The sequence below is a fragment of the Wyeomyia smithii genome, chromosome 1 (genome assembly GCF_029784165.1).
Source record: "Wyeomyia smithii strain HCP4-BCI-WySm-NY-G18 chromosome 1, ASM2978416v1, whole genome shotgun sequence".
NCBI lineage: Eukaryota > Metazoa > Arthropoda > Insecta > Diptera > Culicidae > Wyeomyia > Wyeomyia smithii.
This window is the reverse complement of record NC_073694.1, coordinates 180,606,214-180,630,047: the sequence shown is the minus strand read 5'-3', so window position 1 is coordinate 180,630,047 and position 23,834 is coordinate 180,606,214. Positions and strand designations below refer to the sequence as shown.

Sequence of the window (23,834 nt, the reverse complement as noted above, 5' to 3'; positions counted from 1 at the left end):
ACGGTGATTCTCCGAAAACAGTTTTGGCATGGTTTTAATGTATATTTCACAAAGCAAAATAGTATCAAGTCTGTAGAGCATTCATGGATCCGCTAATATCTAAATGTGGCAGTGAAATTATGTCTTATATTGAGAAAAAAAAAACATCAATCGATCTACGTAAAGTGTCAGCAACATGTAAATTTTGCCCCAATTCCCCTACAATACTGAAATGGATTTATCTCGACGTAGGATTACCTTATTTGAATTCTGCTTAAAGTAATGTCAAGAGTGTAAGCGGTACTCAAATATACAACAACAATTTGTCTTCATATGATCCCCCCCCCCTTTTGCAGAGGGGTGAGGGGTCGCTTTTTTCGGCCATGATTTTGCCTACAAGTGTTGCAGCCCATAGAGAAAATTTTTAAGATCTATACGGAAGGAGACGGTTGTCTTAAGTTCTTATTTTTGTGCTACGTAATTAATGGACGTTCCCCAATAGATTCATAAATTTGTAAAAAAAAAAGTGAAAACATCAGAAATAAAATTAAAAAAATATTAAGAAAATTTTGAAAAAAAAAAATTTCACTAAATATTTGAAATCATGTTTTAAATGAATAGAAAAACAAATTTTGAAAATTAAAAAAAATAATTATTATAAACATTAAAAAAAAACTAGTTGACAAATCAAAATTTATCTTTAAGATTGACCACAGACAAACAGACGTACCACGAAATTTATTTTCTTGCATCAAAATAACGGTCAATTCAATTGAGTTTTAGTTTTGCGGCATATTTCCGTCGCAGCGGTGCACAGTGGTGCGAGAGCTCTGGAAGGGACAAACTGGAAGGGTGCGAGATACTGGAAGGGACAAACGTTCAAAGTGATTTCGTAGAGTGATTATGATAATATTTCATTCTATGCAGGTTTCGTCTGCTAGTTTTTGCTATTTTGTGCTCTAGGTGTGTACAAAAAATGATGCTCATTTAACATTCTTTGGCAATAACTCGGTTTGTGTGGAAGCTATCTATTTTGTGTCTTCTACAAAGTTGTGTGCTTAAATGATATACAAATATATGTAGAACATTATAACCTTTTAAATGATACAGTTTTTTGTATATTCGAAAAAAACTAATTTTAAAGACAAGTCTAATAAGAAATGTTATATATCCAAAACAAAAAGAGTTAGAAGAAAAGTGTCTTCGACAAAGTTTTTTGTAAGAACTTTATCTATAACTTTGCCGAAGACACAATTTCTCTAATGTGTAAGACTAAAAAGTTAGATTTTGCAGCGCCACTAGCGGTTGAGTTTTGAACTAATACTTTTTGTGATGATTTGAGCCTTCCTATATACTAAATATCTTCGGAAGATAGTATGTCAATAAAACCATTATATGGAGAGCAAATGAATTAAGTTCACGTTCACGCTCTCGTACCACTGTTCGGTGGTGGCGCTGATGTACTTATTTCCTTTGAACTCAGTTGACAGCGTCGCGCGTCGTGCTGCCAGAACAGCAAAAAGACTGAAAATTTATCTTTTGCGAAATAGTAGTAACCATAATTTTCTTAGAATTTTGTTCGGAGTGGTATGTCTGTTTGTCTGTGGTTTGACTGCCACTACATAAAAAAACTACAAGATAACAATTTTTTTGTGAAAAATAACAAAATAAAACTCGTCTTATTTCTTCGAAAACGACAAAAAAAATATTTCACACTAGTTGAACGTTCCCGGCGATTCTCGGGATCAAAGGTTTCAAAATTAGGAATCATTTTGTATACCCAACCTTTTTAACCCAACTCACTCTAAAAATATTTCACATCTTATACGTCCATCATCACTATAAGTACCTCAACATTCAGAGAACGCAAAGAACGGAAATACTCATATTGGATTGCATTTTGTGATTTTGGGCTGTTTTACAGAAACTGGAAGTCGCTATTTCGGATATTAATGTACAGACGTACAGAGTTCCACTTTCGGAAGTATTGAAATGGTTGGCCAAATACCACTTCAGGTTATTTACTGAATTCGCCATTTTGTAAAATATTGTGTGGGGTCATCCCAGTTCCGAATATACCAAATTCGGGTGATGTCCGGATATTCGATAATCGTTTACAGTTAAACCTCTTTTATGTGATTTTTGGAAGAAAACAATCGAAGTATGTAATAAGAATTGAGCATGACCCTTCATGCTTAGTTCTCCTCTATAATGATATCTAAATTAATTCTTCAATCCACAAAACTACGTAGAAATTTTAAAAAAATTAATGCATAAGTCGCCTCCTAATCGATGTTTAAATTAATGAAATGCGGCCTTTCCTCCAGCCAAATGTCCCAAGATCTAGTTTAGGTAAAAGTAAAAAAGTAAATCGAATCCCGTAATGTGTGACCATTCACAAAACTACGAAAACATCAGAAATGTAATTTTTCTTCTGCTCGACTCGCACATAATCACAACATGGATTTTTCTGCAAGAAAATATCCGCAGATGTTGAAGGAACAGCGAACATTTTATTGAAAAAAAAATCACATGTCATCGCTTAGAATTTTTTATTTAGAGGCGAATTGAGCTTATGCTCAAACAGTCAAAATTTTGCGTGCATTATATGCATAATATAGGATGCAGTAAAGGACGGCAAAGGCAGTACGCCTACCGGATCGACGCAAGACATCGCAGTGGCTGGTCCACTGTTGATAAAGGCGGTCGGAAGACAGCGAGACACGCTACCGAAGGTAGAAGCGCTGTCGGAGCAGCTCGATGCCATAATCGAGTTTGCGAAAAGTCGCACCAACACGACGAAGTACCTGAAGCAGGCTCTCTACATGCTTCGGTCCTTCGTCGATGCTGCGAAGAAGGAGCACGCCGAGCTCAAGGCAAGAGCGGTGGCTGCAGAGAAGAATGCAACGGAGGTGACCGGAAGGGCGACGAAGTCGGTCCAAACGGACACCTGCACGTTTGCAGCGGTTTGCGCCTCCGGGTCAGCCGCAAAAAGAGCAAGGCAGTCTCCGGGGGAAGCCCCCGAGAACAGCAAGAAACGGTTGGTTGTGCTAAGCCCGCGAGATAGCACACCAACGGCCTCCAAGTCCGCCGAAAAGTCTGCCGAAGTGGCAGCTACGGGAAACCCTTGGGTTACCGTGGGAGGAAGGAAGCGCCAAAAAGACAGCAAGCGCAACGACGAGAAGGCGACAAATCGTCCAAAAATGGGAAAGAAGGCGCGAAGCAGAGGCGACGCCCTCATACTCAAGACGGAGGGGTCCAAGTACTCCGAAGTCTTGAAGAAAATGAGAGGCGAAACCCAGCTCAAGGATCTGGGAGCGGATGTGCGGACCATCCGTCGTTCTCGCACCGGCGAGATGAACCTTGAGCTCCGTAAGGATGCTAAAAACAAGGGCGCTGCCTACAAGACGGTAGCCGAGCAGGTCCTCGGGAAAGATGTGCAAATTCGGGCACTCACCTCAGAGGTGACTCTCCAGCTCAAAAACCTGGATGAAATCACTGAGAGGTGCGATATTGCACAGGCCCTCAAGGAGAAGTGCGGAGTGGAAGTAGCCACTGAGTTAATTCGCCTCCGAAAGGGTCCAGCGGGGACCCAGGTGGCCACTTTCCGGCTTGCATCGGCCGATGCAACTCTGGCCCTAAAGACAGCCAAACTTAAGGTTGGCTGGTCAGTATGTCCCCTGAGCATACTCCAGCAGCCGGACGTTTGCTTCAGGTGTTTCGAGGGAGGACACAAGTCCTGGACCTGCAAGGGGCTCGAGAGCCAGTTATGTAGGCGTTGTGGTGGTGCTGGCCATAAAGCTAAAGACTGCGGGGAGCCTCCCAAGTGCTTGGTATGTACTGGAAAACGGGACGCCAAGCACTTTATGGGAGGCCCACGGTGCCCAGCCGGTAAGGCGGCCACGAAACCACGGGCGTGAGGGTGACACAATTGAACCTGAACCATTGCTATGCGGCACAGCAGCTGCTATACCAAGCAGCGTCTGAGTCGCGGTCGGACATCGCAATCGTATCGGACCCCTACTGCATTCCTCCCGGAAACGGTAATTGGGTTGCAGATAAGTCCAGTACGGCGGCCATATGCACGACCAGCAAGTTCCCGGTTCAGGAGGTTGTGTCAACCTCAAATGAAGGATACGCGGTTGCCAAGGTGGACGGAGTGTTCTACTGCAGTTGTTATGCTCCGCCGCGTTGGTCTATCGAAAGGTTCACCCAGATGGTCGATTTGTTATCTATGGAGCTGACGGGACTAACACTCTTAGTAGTGGCGGGCGACTTCAACGCTTGGGCTGTTGAGTGGGGAAGCCGCCGCACGAACCGGAGGGGTCAGATCTTGTTGGAAGCTTTGGCAAAGCTCAACCTAGATCTGGCCAACGTTGGAACCAAGTGTACATTCAGCAGAAATGGTGCGGAGTCGATCATCGACGTGACGTTCTCCAGCCCAGGACTGATCGTGAACTGGAGGGTAGACGATGGCTAGTAGTCCATAACGTGGGGCGGCAGGCGACGGGTAGAGCCAATACTCCGACCGTCCGCGGGTGGAAGACATCGCATTTCGATGCCGAGGTATTTGCAGAAGCAATGAGAAGAGAGCGCGAGGGGGGCAGTTGGCTCCGCCCGAGTGCTGATCAATTAGTTGCCACATTATCGCGGGCGTGCGACGCCACCATGCCTAGGACCCGCCAACCTAGGAATGGTAAGTCACCGGTATACTGGTGAACCGACGCGATAGCGGACCTCCGTAGCGCGTGCCTCCGTGCAAGACGGATGTTGCAACGTGCACGTACCGATGCACAGAGGGTAGAGCGCCGTGTAGTATTCGGATCTGCAAGATCGGCGCTTAAAAGTGCGATAAAGGCGAGCAAAAGGGCCTGCTTCGATAGGCTATGCGCGAGTGCCAATACGAATCCGTGGGGCAACGCCTACAGAGTCGTAATGGCGAAGACCAAAGGCGTGTTGGCGCCTGCAGAGCGATCACCAGCGATGCTGGAGCGTATCATCGAGGGACTCTTTCCACGACACGAGCCAAATCCTTGGCCTTCGGTTGCTGAGTCTCACGTCCGACGTTCCAGTATCTCAGACACAGACCAGGGATGGTCGGCCAACCTGCCGGGCATCCAATCCGTGAGAGACGGCAGCCGTGCAGAGGTTGTGGAGGAGGAAAGGGTTACGAATGAGGAACTCATCGTGATCGCCAACTCCCTAAAGGTGAGCAGACACCGGGACCGGATGGAATCCCGAACTTGGCCATCAGGACGGCCATGAAAGTGGCCCCGATCTATTTCGAGCAGTCATGCAGAAGTGCCTGGATGACTGCCTCTTTCCGGACAGGTGGAAGCGACAGAGATTGGTGCTGTTGCCGAAGGCTGGGAAACCGCCAGGGGGCCCATCGGCATACAGACCTATCTGTCTGCTGGACACTACGGGCAAGGTGCTTGAGAGGATTATCCTCAAAGGACTGGTGAAGTACACAGAGGGTGTAAACGGTCTGGCAAGTAACCAGTTCGGCTTCCGGAAAGGTAGATCCACGCTGGATGCTATTCTCTCTGTCACCAAGACGGCAGAGGTAGCACTCCAGCGTTAGAGTTGGGGCATTTGCTATTGCGCAATCGTCACGCTTGACGTGAAGAATGCATTCAATAGCGCTAGTTGGGACTCCATAGCGCTCGCGCTTAGGAGCATCCACGTACCGGTGTCGTTGTACAAGATTTTGGAAAATTATTTCCAGAATCGGGTACTAGTTTACAAAACGGAGGAGGGTCAGAAGTGCGTCCCAATCACCGCAGGGGTACCGCAAGGTTCCATCCTGGGCCCGGTGTTGTGGAATGTCATGTATGACGGGGTGTTGAAACTAAAGTTCCCTGTAGGGGTTGTGATCGTCGGTTTCGCAGACGACATCACGCTAGAGGTCTACGGCGAGTCGATCGAAGAGGTCGAGTTGACGGCCGCGCACTGCATACGCAAGGTCGAAGACTGGATGCACTCTAGGAAACTGGAGTTAGCGCACCATAAAACGGAGGTTACGGTTGTGAACAACCGCAAATTAGAGCAACAGGCGGTGGTCAGAGTCGGTGACTGCACCATTACCTCAAGGCGTTCCTTGAAGCTCTTGGGGGTTATGGTTGACGATAAGCTCACATTTAAGAGTCACGTCGACTATGCCTGTAAGAGGGCTTCAACGGCCGCTGCAGGACTATCTCGAATGATGTCCAATAGCTCAGCGGTATATGGCAGCAAGCGTAAACTTCTTGCCAGCGTGGTTTCGTATGGTGGGCCAGCGTGGTCCAAAGCGTTAGGTACCAACAGTCATCGTCGAAAACTGGAAAGTACCTACAGGCTCATGTGCCTGAGGGTTGTGAGCGCGTACCGTACAGTGTCATACGACGCAATCTGCGTCCTGTCCGGCATGATGCCTATGAGCATAGCCATTAAGGAGGACGTAAAATGCTTCGATCAACGTGACACAAGGGGTATACGAGGCACCAGAAGGTCATTCTCGATGATCAGATGGCAGCAGGAATGGTCCAATTCCGCAAAGGATAGATGGACGCATCGACTTATTCCGGACGTATCCGGATGGGTCGGGAGGCGCCATGGAGAAGTTAACTTCCACTTGACACAGATTCTGTCAGGTCATGGTTGCTTCAGGCAGTATCTACACAGATTCGGGCATGCGGGGTCCCCCATGTGTCCCGAGTGCGCGGATGCAGAAGAAACTGCTGAGCATGTCTTCTTCGTGTGCCCTCGTTTTGTGCATGCGCGGAGCGACATGATGGTAGTGAGCGGGCCAGACACCACTCCGGACAACCTAGTTCGGAGGATGTGTAAAGACCCAAACATTTGGAGGGCGGTTTGTACAGCCGCCTCTCAAATAGTTTTAGAATTGCAAAACAGGCGACAGGTTGACCACCGACACGCCAGTGTTAGCTAACGGCCAGTCTCCAGGTTAGTTAGCTAAGTTAGCAAAGAGATCTATAGAACCAAGAGGGTGCACAGAGCACAAAAGCCGCTCCCCGAAGCAATACCTAGCGGTGGTCCCGGGGAGTATTATGGGCTGGAGACTGGAGGGGTTTTAGTGGGTCCGGTCACTGATTCAAACCAACCCCACACTCCCTGAGGATGGTCACCTCAGGGGTTTGGATGCAAATTTCCCCTCCACCTGAAACAAAAAAAAAAAAAAAAAAAAAATATATATATATATATATATATATATATATATATATATATATATATATATATATATATATATATATATATATATATATATATATAAATTTCAAAAAGAGTATTTTAATGCTTTTTATGCACAAAATTATCTTTAAACATTCGTTGTTTTTAAAGTAACATCTCAACTTTTTGCAATATTTTACCTATTACTATTTCCCAAATGTTGTTCCTGAACATTAACAAACATTTAAATGAAAAACAATTACATATCATAAATTTAAATTTTGATTTAGAGGCCAATTGAGCCCAAATATATATGATTTTGCATGTTTTACATGGTGTTATTTTTACTCAAAAGTCATTCCTGAACATAAACAAACATTTTAATGAAAAAAATCATATATCATAGCTGTGAGACAAATTGAGCTTGAAATATCATGGTTTTGCATTTTTCATGTGGTTTTGTGAATAATATTTAAATTTTAAAGAATCAGATACCTATTAATTTTCCCTCAAATATCTTCCTTAAACATCAACGAACATTTCATTATAGAAAAAATCACAGATCACAGCTTCGGGTTTTGATTTAGAGGCAAATTCAGCTTAAAAAGTCCTAATTTTGCATATTTCACGTAGTTTTGTGAAAAATATCTCGAGGTTTAGTAATCAGATACCTGTTATTTTTCCTCAAATGGCTTTCTTATACATCAACGAACATTTTATTGAAAAAAGAATCACATGTCATCGCTTTGAATTTTGATTTTTAGACGAATTAAGTATAAAAAGTCATAATTTTGCATGTTTCACGCAGTATTGTGAATAATACCTTAAGTTTTTGTGAACGGATACTAAATATTTTTCCTTAAATGTCTTTCCTGAACATTAACAAACATTCTAATGTAAAAAGAATCTTTTGTCATCGCTTTAAATTTTGATTTAGAGGCAAATTTAGCACAAAAAGTCATAGTTTTGCATGTTTTACGTAGTTTTGTGAATGAATATCTCAAGTTTTAGTGATCAGATACTAAAAATTTTCCTTCAAATGTCTTTTCTGAACATTGACAAACATTTTATTAAACAAAGAATCACATGTCATCGCTTTAAATTTTGATTTAGAGGCAAATTCAGCACAAAAAGTCATAATTGTGCATGTTTTACGTAGTTCCTGTACAACTCAAAGACGAAGGGAATAATATCAATAAGATCAGGAACGTTACGGAATTCCATTTTTATATAGTAGATAAATAAAAAAAATGTCGGATACGATTATATATAATGAAAAAAAAATCGAAGACTATATTAGACTATATAATCGAGTCCGACCTGTGTCTCAAAAACTCACTTCATAAAGATCTGATTTTTTTACAAAAACTGCACATTGATGCTTGTTCGAACTTGTAGAAATAACAACTAAAAAGTTATGATTTTCTAAAACTAGCATTTTTTTTCATAGTGAATTTTTTCTTTCTATTTTTTTTTTGAAAGACAAGCTTCTTATCTATAACTTTGCCGAAGACACTATACCAAACAAACAAACTGTTTAGATGTTGGAAATATTTTTTATTCCTCGGATACTCAGCGTAGAGAATAGTACTGAATCTTGAAGTCCCGGGTTTTGCGCTGGCATAAATCAAACTTAAATATGAATAATTTAAATATTTCTAGCATCTACAGTGTCTTCGACAAAGTTGTAATTGATAATTTTGTTCTTCAAGAAAAATATACACTGCTAAAAAAAATGTTAGGAGATTTTTTTTCACAGATTTGATTTCATTTTATTTTTTACTAGCCGACCCGGCAGACTTTGTCCCGCCCATTTTTTTCTTTATTTAAAAAAAATTGAACATTCTAAAATAATTGAATGCTATCGAATTGTTTATAGTCTGCAACTGCATCGAATTCGAATTCACTTACGGTAGTTTTTCAGGAATCGGAAGTCGTCATTCTGGCAATATTTCATTTCTCGGAAAACCTTCACATGCTAAATTTGATTATATTTGCTTGATTTATTCTCGAGTTATCCAGAAATTTGTGTTTGATTTGTATATTTGTAATTTTGAGCGTGTTATATCTCGTGTTTCTCCATGATCAAATAATATTAAGCTGATCTTTCGTAATATTCATTAGAAAAAATTCAAAAAACAAGCTTTGAAAGTTACTCATAGGGTAATCACTCCATTATTCATCTCAACAGCTAGGTGTACCTATATTCATCTTATTTCTCTCATTTGTTCAATTAACCGTCGAATTTCTACAAATTTTGAAAGTAAACCTATATGCTTCCCGATTTTGTCAAGTGGTTGCAAGTTTTACGTTGAAAATATGGTGAAATTTGACGATAAATTGATCAAAACGGCGTGATGAGATGAATATAGGTACTGAGATTAATATAGGAGCGATTACTCTATTCGTGTGTTGAATTTTGTTGTGAAAAAATTGTTTTTCACGGTGTTTATTTTTTCGGAAAGACAAAATTACTAGTTCATTAAGCAGACAATGTGTGCAGTAGGGAAAGCGAAAAATAGACGAACTGGAAATATGATACAGATTTGGAAAAATATACCGCATCTTCGTCCCGTCGCGATGCGGTATATTTTTCCAAATCTGTATCATATTTCCAGTTCGCTTATTTTTCGCTTTCCTTACTGCACACATTGTCTGCTAAATAAACTTGTGTGTTAACGGGTGAAAGCCGTTGTTAAAAATAGGAATTAAGTTCGACCAAATTAATATCTGATACTTTTCTCAAGACGTCACACAAGTAAACGAACCATTCTGGCTCTAGAAATATTTGTGATCACCACTACCCTTTTCACAAGCTAGTCCTCATTTGAAAAAAGTCAAATTAAAAAAAATGACAAAGAAAACATTATTTTAAAATTGGGACAAATTTTAAGGGATTGCTTATTTCCAAGAAGATTCATATTGTCGACATAAATTAAAAATTTCAGTTTTTTTTTCAAGAATTGAGAAGATGAAAAGAAGAGGTCCTATGTGAGTGCCTTGAGGGACATCAAAAGTGACATGAATCGGATCTGAGTTTTGTCCTCTAAATTTAACTATTTGTTGGCGGTTAGTTACGTGTGATTCTAGTCATTTCCTGGCACAAACCCATTTTTTTGCAACTTGTTATGTCGACGCAATCAAATACCTTGCTAAAGTTTGTATAAAGAGCTTCAACGTTGTTGCCATTATCTAATGCATTCAATGAATAATTTCTAAACTCAAGCAAATTGGTCGGTGTTGTACGGCCCTTGAGAAAGCCATGTGGCTTTCCAAATATTCGGTTTTTAATTTGGGGGAATAGTTTTTCGTTGTCGATTGTTTCGTATAGTATAGGAATGCACGAAATTATGACAATTCCACGATAATTACGTATGTCAGATTTTCGGCCACATTTGAAAACTAGAAATTAGCTTATCGTTTTTTTTTTTTCGAAAAGTGTCCATGTTCCAGTGACATAGTTTCAAGATTTTTCATTAATACTGGCGGAATCCCATCAAATCCAGGACCTTTTGAGGAATAAAGTTGTTGAACGTGAGCAAAATATCCTGCAGTTGAAGTAGGTTTACGCGAATATCCATCCTTCCAAACAATATTGTATAGATTTTTTGAAAGTTTCAAAAACTAGCAAATTTTTTCTGAGCTATCCCCGACACATTTGTCAAGAGGAAAAACTTTCAACTTTGAGTTCAGTTCTCACGTAATTATAGGCCTGAAGCTGACTTGAAATTATTCTGAACCTGGACAGTATCTGGCTCTGTTCTCGATAGGCTTGAAGCGAAAGAGGCCAATTTGTTTATATGCTCCGAAAAACAAAAACGAACCTCAGTGACTTCCTTGAGGGACCTCAAACAACATTCGAATGGTTCCTTGGTGATTGCAATTTACCAGAGAGATTAATCAATTGTTTTCTGATGATTCGATATTGGTATACTTTCTAATCATTATATCGTAACAAAAAAACGTACTGATTTCGACTTAATCTCCTGTGTGAAAAATGTAGGTGAAAACTTACAATCTTCTTAAGCAGCATTCAAGATATCATGACATGTTTGGCAAGAAAAAAGAATATATTTGTACTATGCGTGGAAAGTACCAAATTCCACGTTCTACAGTTGAAGCAAGAAATTCCCACACAATACCGGTCTTGCGGTGCACGGGTCGAGTCGCACATCTAAACAGACAAAGTTTCTAGACTATGGCAGCAAAACGTACACCATATTTACTTACATTCATACATAAATACACGTACCGTCATGTCAGCCAGCCTCTCGGGTACGTAACGGCTGCTATAATAACAACAACTCACAGCCCCCCAGTTCTACGTGTCGTGACGCGGCGCATTTTGCACAAACATATAAACTGACCATCTGTGACAAAACCGCCCGCCAACGTACGACCCACAGCAGCTGCCACCCATCGGCCACTGACCTCAGCCAGTTCCGGTGGTAAATAGTGCATAGAGTTAGAAATTTTCCCCATCGGAAAGTGGCGAAAGACGCAAATTTCCAATTTTAATATTCTACACACGTTTCTACCACGACGCGATGGTCCGCATAGGCCTCGAAGCGCACGATGCAGTGGCGACAGTGGCGGCGGCTGCGACGATAAAATGTTGAAGGTTTTCAGGAAATGGTATCATCCCTCTGTCTCTTTTTCTCGCTCCCGGGCGGGCACTTGGCTGCAGTCCAACCCGACGACGGCAGCTCAGGGGTTGTGATTTTTCAGTGTGTTTGCATCTGACGCTCGCCTGTTTTCATTTTTTCCCGTCGTTTAATCCAATTTAAACTCAGCCAAATATGGCAGAATGTATAGCAACAACAAGAGCAGAAAGGCCATTCCATCGATCAAATGCGATGTAAGACGCTCGTATAAATTCATCAACCTGAAACGAGGAAGTGTGCGTCGTCGATTGCAAGCACCCCGCGAGTGCACTCTATTTAAGGCAAATAGTAATAATCATAATAGTGTTTAATATGAAAATAAATCGTCGTTTCTTCTAGCGCAGTGGAACCGTTTTCAGTGAAGCGAGTGACATTGGGTTTCCTTCCTAATAAACGAGAGCACGATCGAAAGCGATCCGGGCAGATTTCGGTGGGACTGAAGTTCCGCACGCGGTTTGACTTTATAGCAAAAATAAGCGAGTCCGTGCAGAGATAATCACAAAACGTCGTCGCCGCGCGCTGTATGGCAAGACTCCCTCCCACTTGTTCGCCACAACAGCGCGCGTAAGACCACTGAAGAGAATGGGCCGATGATGACGAAGGGGAAATATATGTCCGCTATTAGCCTCTATTATTTGCTTTTAATTATTTAAATAGCCACCAGTTATCGATACGTTTTCGTTTCGTTCCGATCAGCGATGCGGTTGCTGTGCTGTGGTAGGTAATTACCGTTTACGGATCGAGGATCGCTTGAAGGTGCTTTCCGTAATCAACCCTGTAACGTGTGGCAATACCTTGATTCTAAATGTGTCGGTATAGTACTTTGTTAGTAGAAATTACACAGTCTAATGTTAGGAAAAATCGATTCGATTTAAAAGCGTTAACAGCCGTTTTGAACCGTTTCTGTCCTTTGAAATCATCCTTCAATTCCATAAAAAATAGAGCAATCATTTGAATCGATCATTTTTAATCTGGCTGAAACATTACACAGATGTTCCTATGAGCTAAAGATGTCATTTTGTGCTAAGGGGCCATCCACATGCCACGTGGACAGATTTTTAACGATTTTGACCCCCCCTCCCCCCGTGCACAACTGCCCATATCAATTCTAAAAATTTTGTATGGACTTCGTTTTGTTGTCAAAGAATGAATTGTATATTTTCGATCAAGCATTCCAATGAACGTATGGTTTTTGCTGGAGAATCATAGACAAATTAAGAAAAACGTGTATTTTCCGAAATATTAATAATTTTTCGAGCTTAAATTGAAAATAACCCCTAAAACCGATGCCTTTAGAATGTTTACTACCAAGAGCTTTTTGATTGAAAATGACTCTCTGTATCTTTTAAAATCATCAGAATACAAATATTTTGAAAAATGTTTAAATTAGAATTTTTATAAAAAAATAATCTACCATAAAAACTTTTTTTAAAAAGTTGCGTATAAACGTCAAGTTTCTTTAAAAAAAAATCAACTCTTTTTTTTAAATTGAAATTTAATGTTTATTTTAAATTTTTTTTGGTCAAAAATTTTTTTTTTGTACAGTGTATATTTTTTTATGGTGCATTTTTAATTCCCTACAACTCATTCTCAGACAGTTTTTCTACCAACGGTTTCTGGGCTACAATGCTTCGAATAAAACCTATGCCAAAAGGCATACGCCCTTTTAGAATGTAACTCGTGGGTGTAAAAAATCTCTCCATCTGTGAAAAATGGTCAGTTTGCTAAGCCAAATACGTGTGCAAAGTTTCATTCAAATCAAAAATGGTCGTTATTCGACCATAGGTCATTCGGCGCGATCTTGCTCCGATCCATAATCGATTCTTTTTTCACGATACACGGCCGGTTGGTATCGATGTTCGAGTTCGACTCATTCGGTACATCGATATATTCTGTTAGAATCAATGAAGCAATGAAGAAAGTGTCCAGTGCAAAATCTGCGTTATTCAAAACATTGTTCTTCAGAAAATAAAAAAAAACATTCGGAAGATCCGATACTTGAAAAAATCGATTTTCTGGAAGCAATTTTATCGGTCTTTTTTTCGATCACAGTTTTAAATCGAGAATCGATACTTTGACTAATTTTACCGTCTTTACTCGTGTGGCCTAGCTTCAATGAGAATTATTCAGTTCTAAGTACAAAGGATGATATAATCTCAACTTAGAAATCAAACATCGGATTCGAATTGGAAAATGATCGGATTTGAGTTAGATTTAAATTAGATTTAGATCGGTTTTTTGATTGAATTTAGGCTGCAGTTGAATTGATTTAAAATTAGATTCTTCTTTTGAGTGGATTTGGAGTAAATTTCGATTAGATTTGGATTAGAGTTGAAATGGATTTGGACATTATTTGGATTGGATTTAAACTGGCTTAGGATTGGATTTGAAAAGGATTGAGAGTTTATAAATTGGCGACTATGAATTGAGTTTGCGTTTTTTTATGTAAACTAGAAATTGACCGTAATATTGATGTCGGGATATTTCGGCTCAACGGTCTTTAATTTTAGAACCAAAAATTTAATTTTGTCCAACGTTTCGACACCGGTTGGTATCTTCATCCGGGAAAAAAATCCACAGGATAAAGAACAATTAGAATTTTTTCCCTGATGAAGATACCAACCAGTGTCGAAACGTTGGCACAAATTGAATAATTGTTTCTAAAATTAAAGACCGCTGAGCCGAAATATCCCGAGGTTTTTTTTGACGTAGAATTACGTCATGTGGCAACATAGGGGTAAAAATTAAAGAACCGGAAACATCGAAGGCGTCACTAAAATTTTTCACTTTCAAACGCCTAAAAGTCATCATAAATTTTTCTTAATTTCATAGCAATCGATTGAAAAATGAAAAAAATGTGATTAAGTAATGCTAGCTATTGTACGATTGAAAAATGTAGAGCCTTGTCAAACACATTCTTCGACCAATCAGAGCTAAAATTAAAGCCCAATATCAACCGAAACTCTCATTCTCAGGGGTGATTTACTGGAAAGTGGATCAACCAGCAGCAAACAGAGCAATATGTTCGTATTAGCAATGGGCGAGATCGAGTCGTTTTTGCAGAATCGATTTTGTTCAGGTCAATTAATCTTTTTTTTGTTCTCTTTTGTACAATCTTTTCCTAAATTAATTTTTATGTAGCGAAATCGATCCGATTTTCAGCGAGATCGATATTTTTAGGTCGATCGATCAACTTTTTGAATAGAACCTTCAGATCTTGGTTAATTGATTCAGGCGAATCGATTGTTTTCCGAAAATCGCCCATTGCTAGTTTGTATGGTTAATGCTGAAATACCCGCCTATTAGATAGCAGCCTTCCATAGCAGAAGGCCCAGCAGAGGAAACCAGCGGAGATCACCTTCCACAGCGCTAGATTATGGCATGAAGCACTGATGAACATTCTTTTCCCCTGTATGGACTTCCTCACTGCGACCAGAATCGCATGAGCTATTCCCTGTGCTTTTCGTCATCAGTCGGAATAGTTAATCTTTGAGCGCTTTGAGGTACTACTTCCCTAAGTCCGATTGAGCTGAATTTTTTTCTGAAGACATTTATCGAGAAGAAGAAGCTTTTGAGCCCTAGCGCTAAACGAAATTCGAAGATCAATAATACGCTTTCGTGCCATTGGCATCCGCTCAATTATTTGTAAGTCCCAGATTGTCGATTTTTTTAAAGACAAATTAATCGTCTTTAAACCTAAAAATAAAACCAATCTATATAACACAGTGCAACAAAAATTTTCTTTTTTTCTGCCTTGGCTTCCATTTATGATTTTTTTGAAGTATGTGGATGCAAGAACAAATTTTTACTACTTTGGGCCTATTTCCTCTTAAAGGGCAACAATGGCGCCATATTGAATTTTTGAGGAATCGAAAATTTTCAATGTGTTTTCGACGCCATTTTTTAAGTCAAATATCAAAATTCTAAAAGCATGTCCACATAATAGCATTTTATTACCCATCTTTAAAAAACAGATCTTATATTGGACGGAAACTGACTTCAAAACAATGATTCCAGGAAAACAGTTTTAAAATGGTTTTAATATATTTCAAAAAGCAAAATATTATCAAGTATTTAGAGCAAATCTGCTAGTGAAATTATGTCTTATATTGAGGAAAACAGTCTCTGAAATCTATTGATAGGTATCTTATCCATGTGAAATGTCAGGAACATGTAAATTTTGTCCCAATCACCCTACAATACTGAAATAGGTTTATCTCGACATAGGATTAACTTATTTGAAATCTGTTTAACGTAATATCAAGAGTACAAGCGGTACTCAAAGATACAATAACAGCAAAATTAACATGATCCTCCTCTTTTTGCGGGAAGAGAGTCGCATTCTTGGCTAGGACCGGGCAAAATATAAAAAACGCCTAAACTGCGAGACAAAATCTTCGATAAAAATTATTCAAATAAAGTAGTTATTATTTTTCTGCCGCTCGGTAAAACAAAACAATTTTTTATTTCAAATCAGAATTTCCCTCACGTTGTTTACGACTACAAGTAAATGACTTCGAGCCGCTAAGAAGTGCCATTGTTTGTTAATTTTGTTAATTTTCTGATCATTACGAATTACCAATTGCATATAACGCGGGATGATTCTCGTTTTCTTATTATTTCTGTTGGCATTTCTTTTACCCTAATTATCAAACGACGTCGTTGCATGGAACTGGCGATTTAATCTGTGTTACATATCACAGTTTTCTAATTTACATATTCAAACTTGGTAAGCTCGATCATCAAAATATGATCACATTTAGTTAGATATAATTATATTTCAAGGGCTTCTAGTGTCACCTTTAATCGCTTAGAATGAATGTAGAAACGTCAACATTGCTTTAAGAATGTGTTTGTGATCCCAAGAAGTGTCGATTGTAATTTGTTCTTGACAGGAGAAATGGATTCTGTGCTTCTTTTTAAAGCCATCCCTAGGAACTAATGTACTTCGTTCACAACGTTTGTCTGTATACCAACAATTCCCTCATTCTATCACCTACGCTGCACCGCCTTGTCAGTCCGTAGATATTTCAGACAATCTTACGGGTTTTCATCATTGAGTGGCACGTCTGTTTGTGTGCTTCAACTTTTTTTTCGAATGAGTTCAAGTCCATCAAACAACGCCTTAGTAAAAAAGAGAGTTGAAAGCAAATTATTAATGAAATTAATAATCAATAAATTTTAGTATCATTGAAACCTCAATATTCCTGACGATTATTTAATAACCATTTTAACCAGTTTGTGTTATTTTGAGGTGATTGAATGCTATTTTGGACATTTTTGCAACCAGTTTAGTATTCGTAGTACCATTCAAAGATATTTTTGAACATCTGTGAGATATTTTCAAGACATATTGAGATAGTTTTAAGACATAGTTGAAAAATTTTCAGTTAATTTCGATGCTATTTTTCAATTCAAATTTCGATTACACTGGACGACAAAGGCGAAAAAATGCTGCCCCAAAGTTCAAAATAGGTGCCCTAGGAAAAGCATAGCAATTTTAACCGTTCCCGTGAATTTTGGAGCCACTGTGAAAACACGTCGACTTACGTCCTTGTGTCGCACAGTAATTGCTCGCCGGGTTCATCGCTTCAACGTTATGTTTACGAGAGAACTTATTCAAGTCTGAAAAAATGTTGGTGGCTAGGGGCCCCAAAATACACAGGAATGACTAAAAAGCCAACAGACAGTAAAGACACCTAACTCACATTTGCATAACTTTTGTTTATCGTGTATTCAGCTGGCTGCATCCTGTTGTTTACATTCGAACGTCAGAGCAAGTACCCCAGTGCGATCGCTAAGCGTGTATTAGGGATGTAAGGGATATCCTCATCCGCATCCGCAAATGCGGAACATCCACATCCGCATGAAAATCGACATCCGCATCAACATCTGCATCCGTAATCACATATCCGCATCCGCATCCGCATCCGTATCCGCATCATACCATGCGGATATTGAAAAAAATATCGCTTCATAAAATATTGCAGAAAAATTTTCCTTGGTGTATTTACTGCTCGCCCAAATAACTTTTGCACTGCTACGGATATCCGCATCCGCATCTGCAGATGTCTGAAAAATCACATCCGTAACATCCCTGGCGTGTATGATCCAATTGGTGTATCAAAAAAGGCAATTCTTTGTCCTCTCCGATCTCACAGGTCACCCTTGTGTTGGTAAATAAATCAACCAAAAGTCCAGTTGTACATAAAGTATAAAAAAACTTTGCAGCAAAAAAAACCTGCTCAACCAACCGCAAAAACCCGCAACACGAGTGGGAAGAAACATATGTTTTCGTCTAGCTAATTGCCTCCTAAATATCAGACGGCGAAATCTCATACAAAGTCGAGAGCACCTCCATGCTCTCTTCTGCTGATGATCATCAGCTGACCTTTCCTCCGTGTCGCTGTCTCAATTGTCAATTGTTCATCTTGCGTACGTACGTACGTATAGTCGTGAAATAGCCTGGCCTGAAAACGACCGAAATAGAACACGGTACGCCGGTGGACAACAACATTTGTTTTGGTCAAATCAACAGTTTATCGTCCCGTCGCTGTCCGAGTATCGATATTAATGGCCAAACAAGCGGTGCTGATGGGTGGCAGCTTTGTTTACATTTTTGTTGAATTTAAGAAGAAATAAATTCTGTTAATGCGAGGTAACTTACCAGGGGGAAAATAAATTTTAATCGTGCGTACGTTTTGAACGCTTGAGATCTACTGATTTTTTTGTTAGTTGACACGCAGCAAGACAATTTTTTTCAAAGTCTATTTATTTTCTATTTGAATGACACCTGAGTTGGCGTTGACTTATCCGTTCTGACGTAATCTTTTTGTTCTCCTTTTTTTGCTCCTCTAGAATCTCCGGCCAGACTTGGCTTCAGCTTCAGCAGCAAAAACTGCGTGCCAGAAAGGAGCAACAGAAACGCGAACATTCAAATAGCTTTAGGTAAGTTCGGTTGGGATGCTCATTATTTTTGTCTTCTGCAACCAACCATTCTGCTCAACAGTTATAGTTATGGCAGCCCTGCATTCCCCACCGCCGACACGCTGTACAACAGTCAAACCACGCACCGACGCAGCCAAACACTGTCACCGGTGCGCAACGAACGCAGCTATCACACGCTGACCACAACACGGACGCACTCCAACGAGCGGCCTTTCGTCGCTGTCAAGCGAGCCCACGAGAATGCCAAAATGCAATCGATCGGTGTAAGTACAAAACACACCCGCCTACTGGGATGAGATGCTTGTTGCAGTTTAGCGTTAGTAGTTTGCACTTGCTCGACTTGCTTGATTAGTTTAGTTCATCACAAAAATCATATTTTCGATTGTTTTCGGCCACAAAATTGTACAGTTGACAGTATTTGCACTCTACAAAAGAGCTCTCCAGCAAACTTGTATAGTTTGCGGTTCTCCAACCCACACATTTTTTTGTTCTTTTTATTTTATTGTATATTTTATACACGCCTCACTCGCACGCAACCAACCCCCACGCCACCCACCATCACACCATCATCATTTCGTCCCCGTAGTCTGCACCGTTGTCCGTTTTGAATGCCTCACCGCACGGTCATGTTGCACAAATTCAGCACCAACAACAACAGCAGCAATTTACGGCTCCATCACCCTCACCATCCTTGGATCACCATCAACAGCAACAGCAGCAGCAGCAGCAGTACACTGTTAATAGTAGTAATAGTGTCACTAGTAGTAGCAGCCTAATCACCAATGGTCTGCCACAACAACAACAGCAACAGCAGCAGAATGGCGGCAGCCCCATCAGTCAGCTTCAGGTCCAGAACGGGCTTCTCTCGCTGGCTGATCACGAACATTCAACCCCGAAGCACGGACAAGTGAGATTGGTAGGTTCTTGTTCTGCAACATGTTTTCTCTACTTCTTCTCCTTCTCTCAACCAACTTCGACCGGAACGCGAGTACCGGATTTTTTTTTTCGGGTGCCCCCTGTATGTGTGGGCGCGGTCCCCCACTAGAAGCGCGCGATCGGTGAACTGATCCGGTCCTCTAATTTTGCTATGTGTGTGCTTGTTTTTTTTCTGTTTTACCTTTATCATAACGCCTTGGTTTGCTTTGATTTTGTTTGCTCTTTTTGCTGCACTCTAGTTTAGCGTGTGCGTGCGTGTGTAATTTGAAACTGACCGGCGACTTTTATTTGGTACAATTACGTTTATATAGTTCTCGAGAATGGTAGTCTAGGCAAAAAAATATAATAACAACAAAATTTCAAAAAAATAGGAAAAAAAACACATTTGAATATATAAAACCAATTACTATTTTTTTAAACAAAAATACAGAAACAGAAAATTGAAACACGAAAGTAAAAGGAAGAAAGTTTAAAAAAATGACGATCAACCGAGGACTGTTCCGAGAATTGTTAATATGCTTTGATTCCTTAACGAAAAAAATATTTAGGAGTTTTTTGCAGGCTTATGAAAGGACGCTATTTTTCTATGACCGGAAAATAACAAGCAAAATATTGGAACCACGGTGGGTTCGAAATGGAAGTGGAGCAAAGAAAGTCACATACAACCCAGTGCAAAAGCATAGGCGCGTCTAAGGCCTGTTTTTTTATCGTTATATACTCAAGTATGCTTAATTATATTGTTTTCTTTTCAATTTCAATTTAATTTGCATAGATGAAGAAAAAAAAAATAATTTGCATAATTTTGGAAAGGTTGGCTCTTTTCTTAACATCACTCATAAGCTTCTGCACAGTGCCTTCTCCGACCATTTCTCGCGTAATTTTTCAAAAGGATCTAAAGACTGGAACGCGCAAAAATTGGTCGACTTCAAATTGGTGTATTTCTGTTAAAAATGCATTCAAAAAACCATGAAATGTTGCATTTGAAAGTTGAGTGTATATACAATGGTTGCTAAAATGAGTTTTCACCGGTTGCTCTCCAGTTTTCAAAATGGCGTCCAAGCAAGAGGAACAGCGTGTCAAAATTTTGCTCGCGCAGCAAGAGAATCCGACGTCCTCGCACCTCAAATTGACAAAATTGTTGGCTGTGGCCAAATCGATCGTAACATATATTTTAAAAGTGTTCGGGGAGCGTCTGTCGATCGCCAGGAAGCCTTGAAGTGACGGCAATCCTAATTCAGACGTGGCAGTGGCGATGAAGAAGGTGGCAGCGAATTGGATGCGGAATCCTAACCTTTCCATCAGGTACGTCACTGGCAAGCTCATTGTCTCCCATACTTTTGTGCAGCGGGCCAAGAAACGAGCCGGGTAGTCGACGTTTAAGACGGTGGAGGTGGCGAACCCAGATTTTTGAACAAAACACCTCGGCAAAGAGGTGCTCCGGAAAACTGTAATCTGCTTGCAAAGTTCGACCGTGGGTGACGAAACTTATGTGAAGGTTGATTTTCACCAGCTTCCGGGACAGGAATTTTATACCGTACCAAGAAAAGGGAAGGTGGCATGAATTTCCAAAACCATCGAACTATCGAAGTTCCCGAAAAAATACCTCGTCTGGCAGGCCATATGCACGTGTGATCTAAAAAGCGGCATTTCCATCACTACGAAACCGTCAATCAAGAAATCTATGTCCAGGAGTGCCTGGAAAATCGGCTGCTACCACTCCTAGAGCAACATAACAGGCCTGTGCTGTTCTGGTCGGACTTGGCAAGCTGCCACTCTGAGAAAAAGGCGATCGAGTGGTACGATGCGAACAACGTGGTAGTGGTACCCTAAGACCACAACCCTCCTAACAGCCCAGATTTCCGCCCTATCGAACAGTATTGAGACTTGGTCAAACGGAATATCAAAAAAACTAATAAATCCACCGAAAACGAGCAGCAGAATAAATCTGTCTGGCGTTTGGAGACAAATAAGGTCGATAAGACCACTGTACAAAATTTAATGAAAGGGGTTAAGCGAAAGGCACGGCAGTTTGGATTTGGCAAACCAAAAGAATAAACGAACATATTTTCCTTTAAATATGTGAGTTGAACTACCAAAATAAAAATAGGAAGATTTTTGTATTACGAATTTTGACTGAAAGAAGCGATATTTTTGTCGACCAATTTTTGCGCGTTCCAGTCTTTAAGTAACAATCTAGAGGGTAATCGCTCCTATATTCATCTCAGTACCTATATTCATCTCATCACGCTTTTTTGATCAATTTATCGTCAAATTTTACCATATTTTCAACCACTTGACAAAATTGAGAATCAAACAGATTCACTTTCAAAAATCTGTTGAAATTTGACGGTAAATTGGACAAAAGAGAGAAATAAGATGAATATAGGTGCAGCTAGCTGTTGAGATGAATGATGAAGCGATTACCTTAAATGTTTTCCAAGCTTTCTTCCCCTTAATCGAGAGCTTGTAATACTGTCTTGCTTACTATGCATTGAGTGTTATGAAATATGGAAATATAACATAGTTATTGATCAAAGAGAAAGTTAACAAAGAGAGCCTCTCAATGTTAGATAGGTCGTTTTGAAAAATTACGCGAGATTTTCACCACTTTCGGTGAATTTTGACGTAAAATTACGTCTCGCGGCAACATTATAGGGATGCAAATTAAAAAACCGAAAACACCGAGAGCGTCACGAAAATTGTTCGTTTTCAAATGCTTTAAACTCGGTCAGCTCTCAGTGGATTTCTTTCATTTTTACAACAATCGATTGGAAAATTAGCTATGCATCCATCAAAATGCGGAAAATCGTGATGTTGTGTTGCTAGCTATTGTGCTATTGAAAAACGTAGAGCCTTGTTTTGAACGCAAATTTCGACCAATCAGAGCTGAAAAAGGGCCAAATATCTTTTAATATGGTTATTTTAGAATCAACATGATAATAAGTACTTGAAAATCAACCCTACACGCCATTTAGAATTTCAAGACAGGGACTTCCGGTTTCAGGAAAACGGGCTATAATGATCAAATGCCTCCTAATATGGTTTTTTCAGAAAAAAGATGATGCTCAGCGACCAAAATCAGACGCCATTTTGATACTAGTTAAGGGGCAGCGAAGGAAAAAAAGCACCTCTAGCGATTAATGAATACACACAAAACAAGCCCAAGATGCGTCGAAATCGTCGTCAGTATGCGAAAAACAAAGTATCGGTGCTGGTGCACTCTCTTTGCTTTCCACTTTACGATATATTTCTATTCATTAGTGTACACCACAACACGTGGTTCTCAATGTGCACAACTCGGTATATGAAGTTATTCATCTCTGTTACACAGAGGGATCAGAACTTGTTATATCCTTATTCATTTGACTCATGAATATGATTTTTTGTCAGAAAAAGAAAGAAAATGACAGTGTATGCCCTCATACTCTCGCTTAAACTCAACCGCTGCCGTAGTAGTCCCTTCCCCCACACATTCCCTCTCACTGCACCAAACCTCTGCTGTTCAGGCGACATGATGTTCTCCTGTTGCTATCATTTCTTTTCCTAACTACCGGCCTGTGGAGAGACAAACGCAACGATCGAATCGCTTCTCAGAGCTGATGTAGTCTAGTCATGTGTTTGTTTTCTCCCAGAAACCTATGCACCATATCATCATTTCATTATGGGTTGAGAGGATTCAAGTTTAGTCGCGGCCTGTACACTTCGTGAAGTGCACATGTGATGAATAAACGATGATTGCATCATATTCGTTTCGTTTCCATCACTGTAAAGGGGTAATATCTACCAAAAAAAATTTTTTTTCTTGTCATTTTTTTTTATTGACTTAAATCATGCTCAAACTATCCTAGAATCAAAATCTACATCGCCCAAGTACTGATCTAAACTCAAAATCCGTTTAAATCAATTTTTACCGAACAACTTTTATGCTCCAAAATAACATATGGGTCATTCCATACGAAGTGACCACGAAAAAGAACAAACTTGGACACGACCATCACAGATTTTACTCAAAGTTGGGAGAATTATTCATCTACTGTCACTTTGGAACAAATTTCCCAAATTTGGTGTCGATTGGAATACCCCCCGCTCTGTGGGACCCCCCTGTTTATTAAAAAGTCACGCATTTTTTGTTCAAAA

General features: G+C 40.1%; 1 protein-coding gene across 3 annotated transcripts in view; it reads left to right on the top strand.

The window, feature by feature from the left end:
- Positions 1-23,834, top strand: part of LOC129719063 (tensin-2) — a 252,846-nt gene that overhangs the window by 204,492 nt on the left and 24,520 nt on the right. For 2 of the 3 annotated variants that reach the window (XM_055670423.1, XM_055670422.1), the window contains exons 11-13: positions 18,672-18,761; positions 18,823-19,024; positions 19,348-19,677. In XM_055670423.1, coding sequence (XP_055526398.1) covers positions 18,672-18,761; positions 18,823-19,024; positions 19,348-19,677 — 622 coding nt within the window. The remainder of the gene's footprint in view (positions 1-18,671; positions 18,762-18,822; positions 19,025-19,347; positions 19,678-23,834) is intronic. The other variant, XM_055670424.1, reaches the window with a different exon arrangement.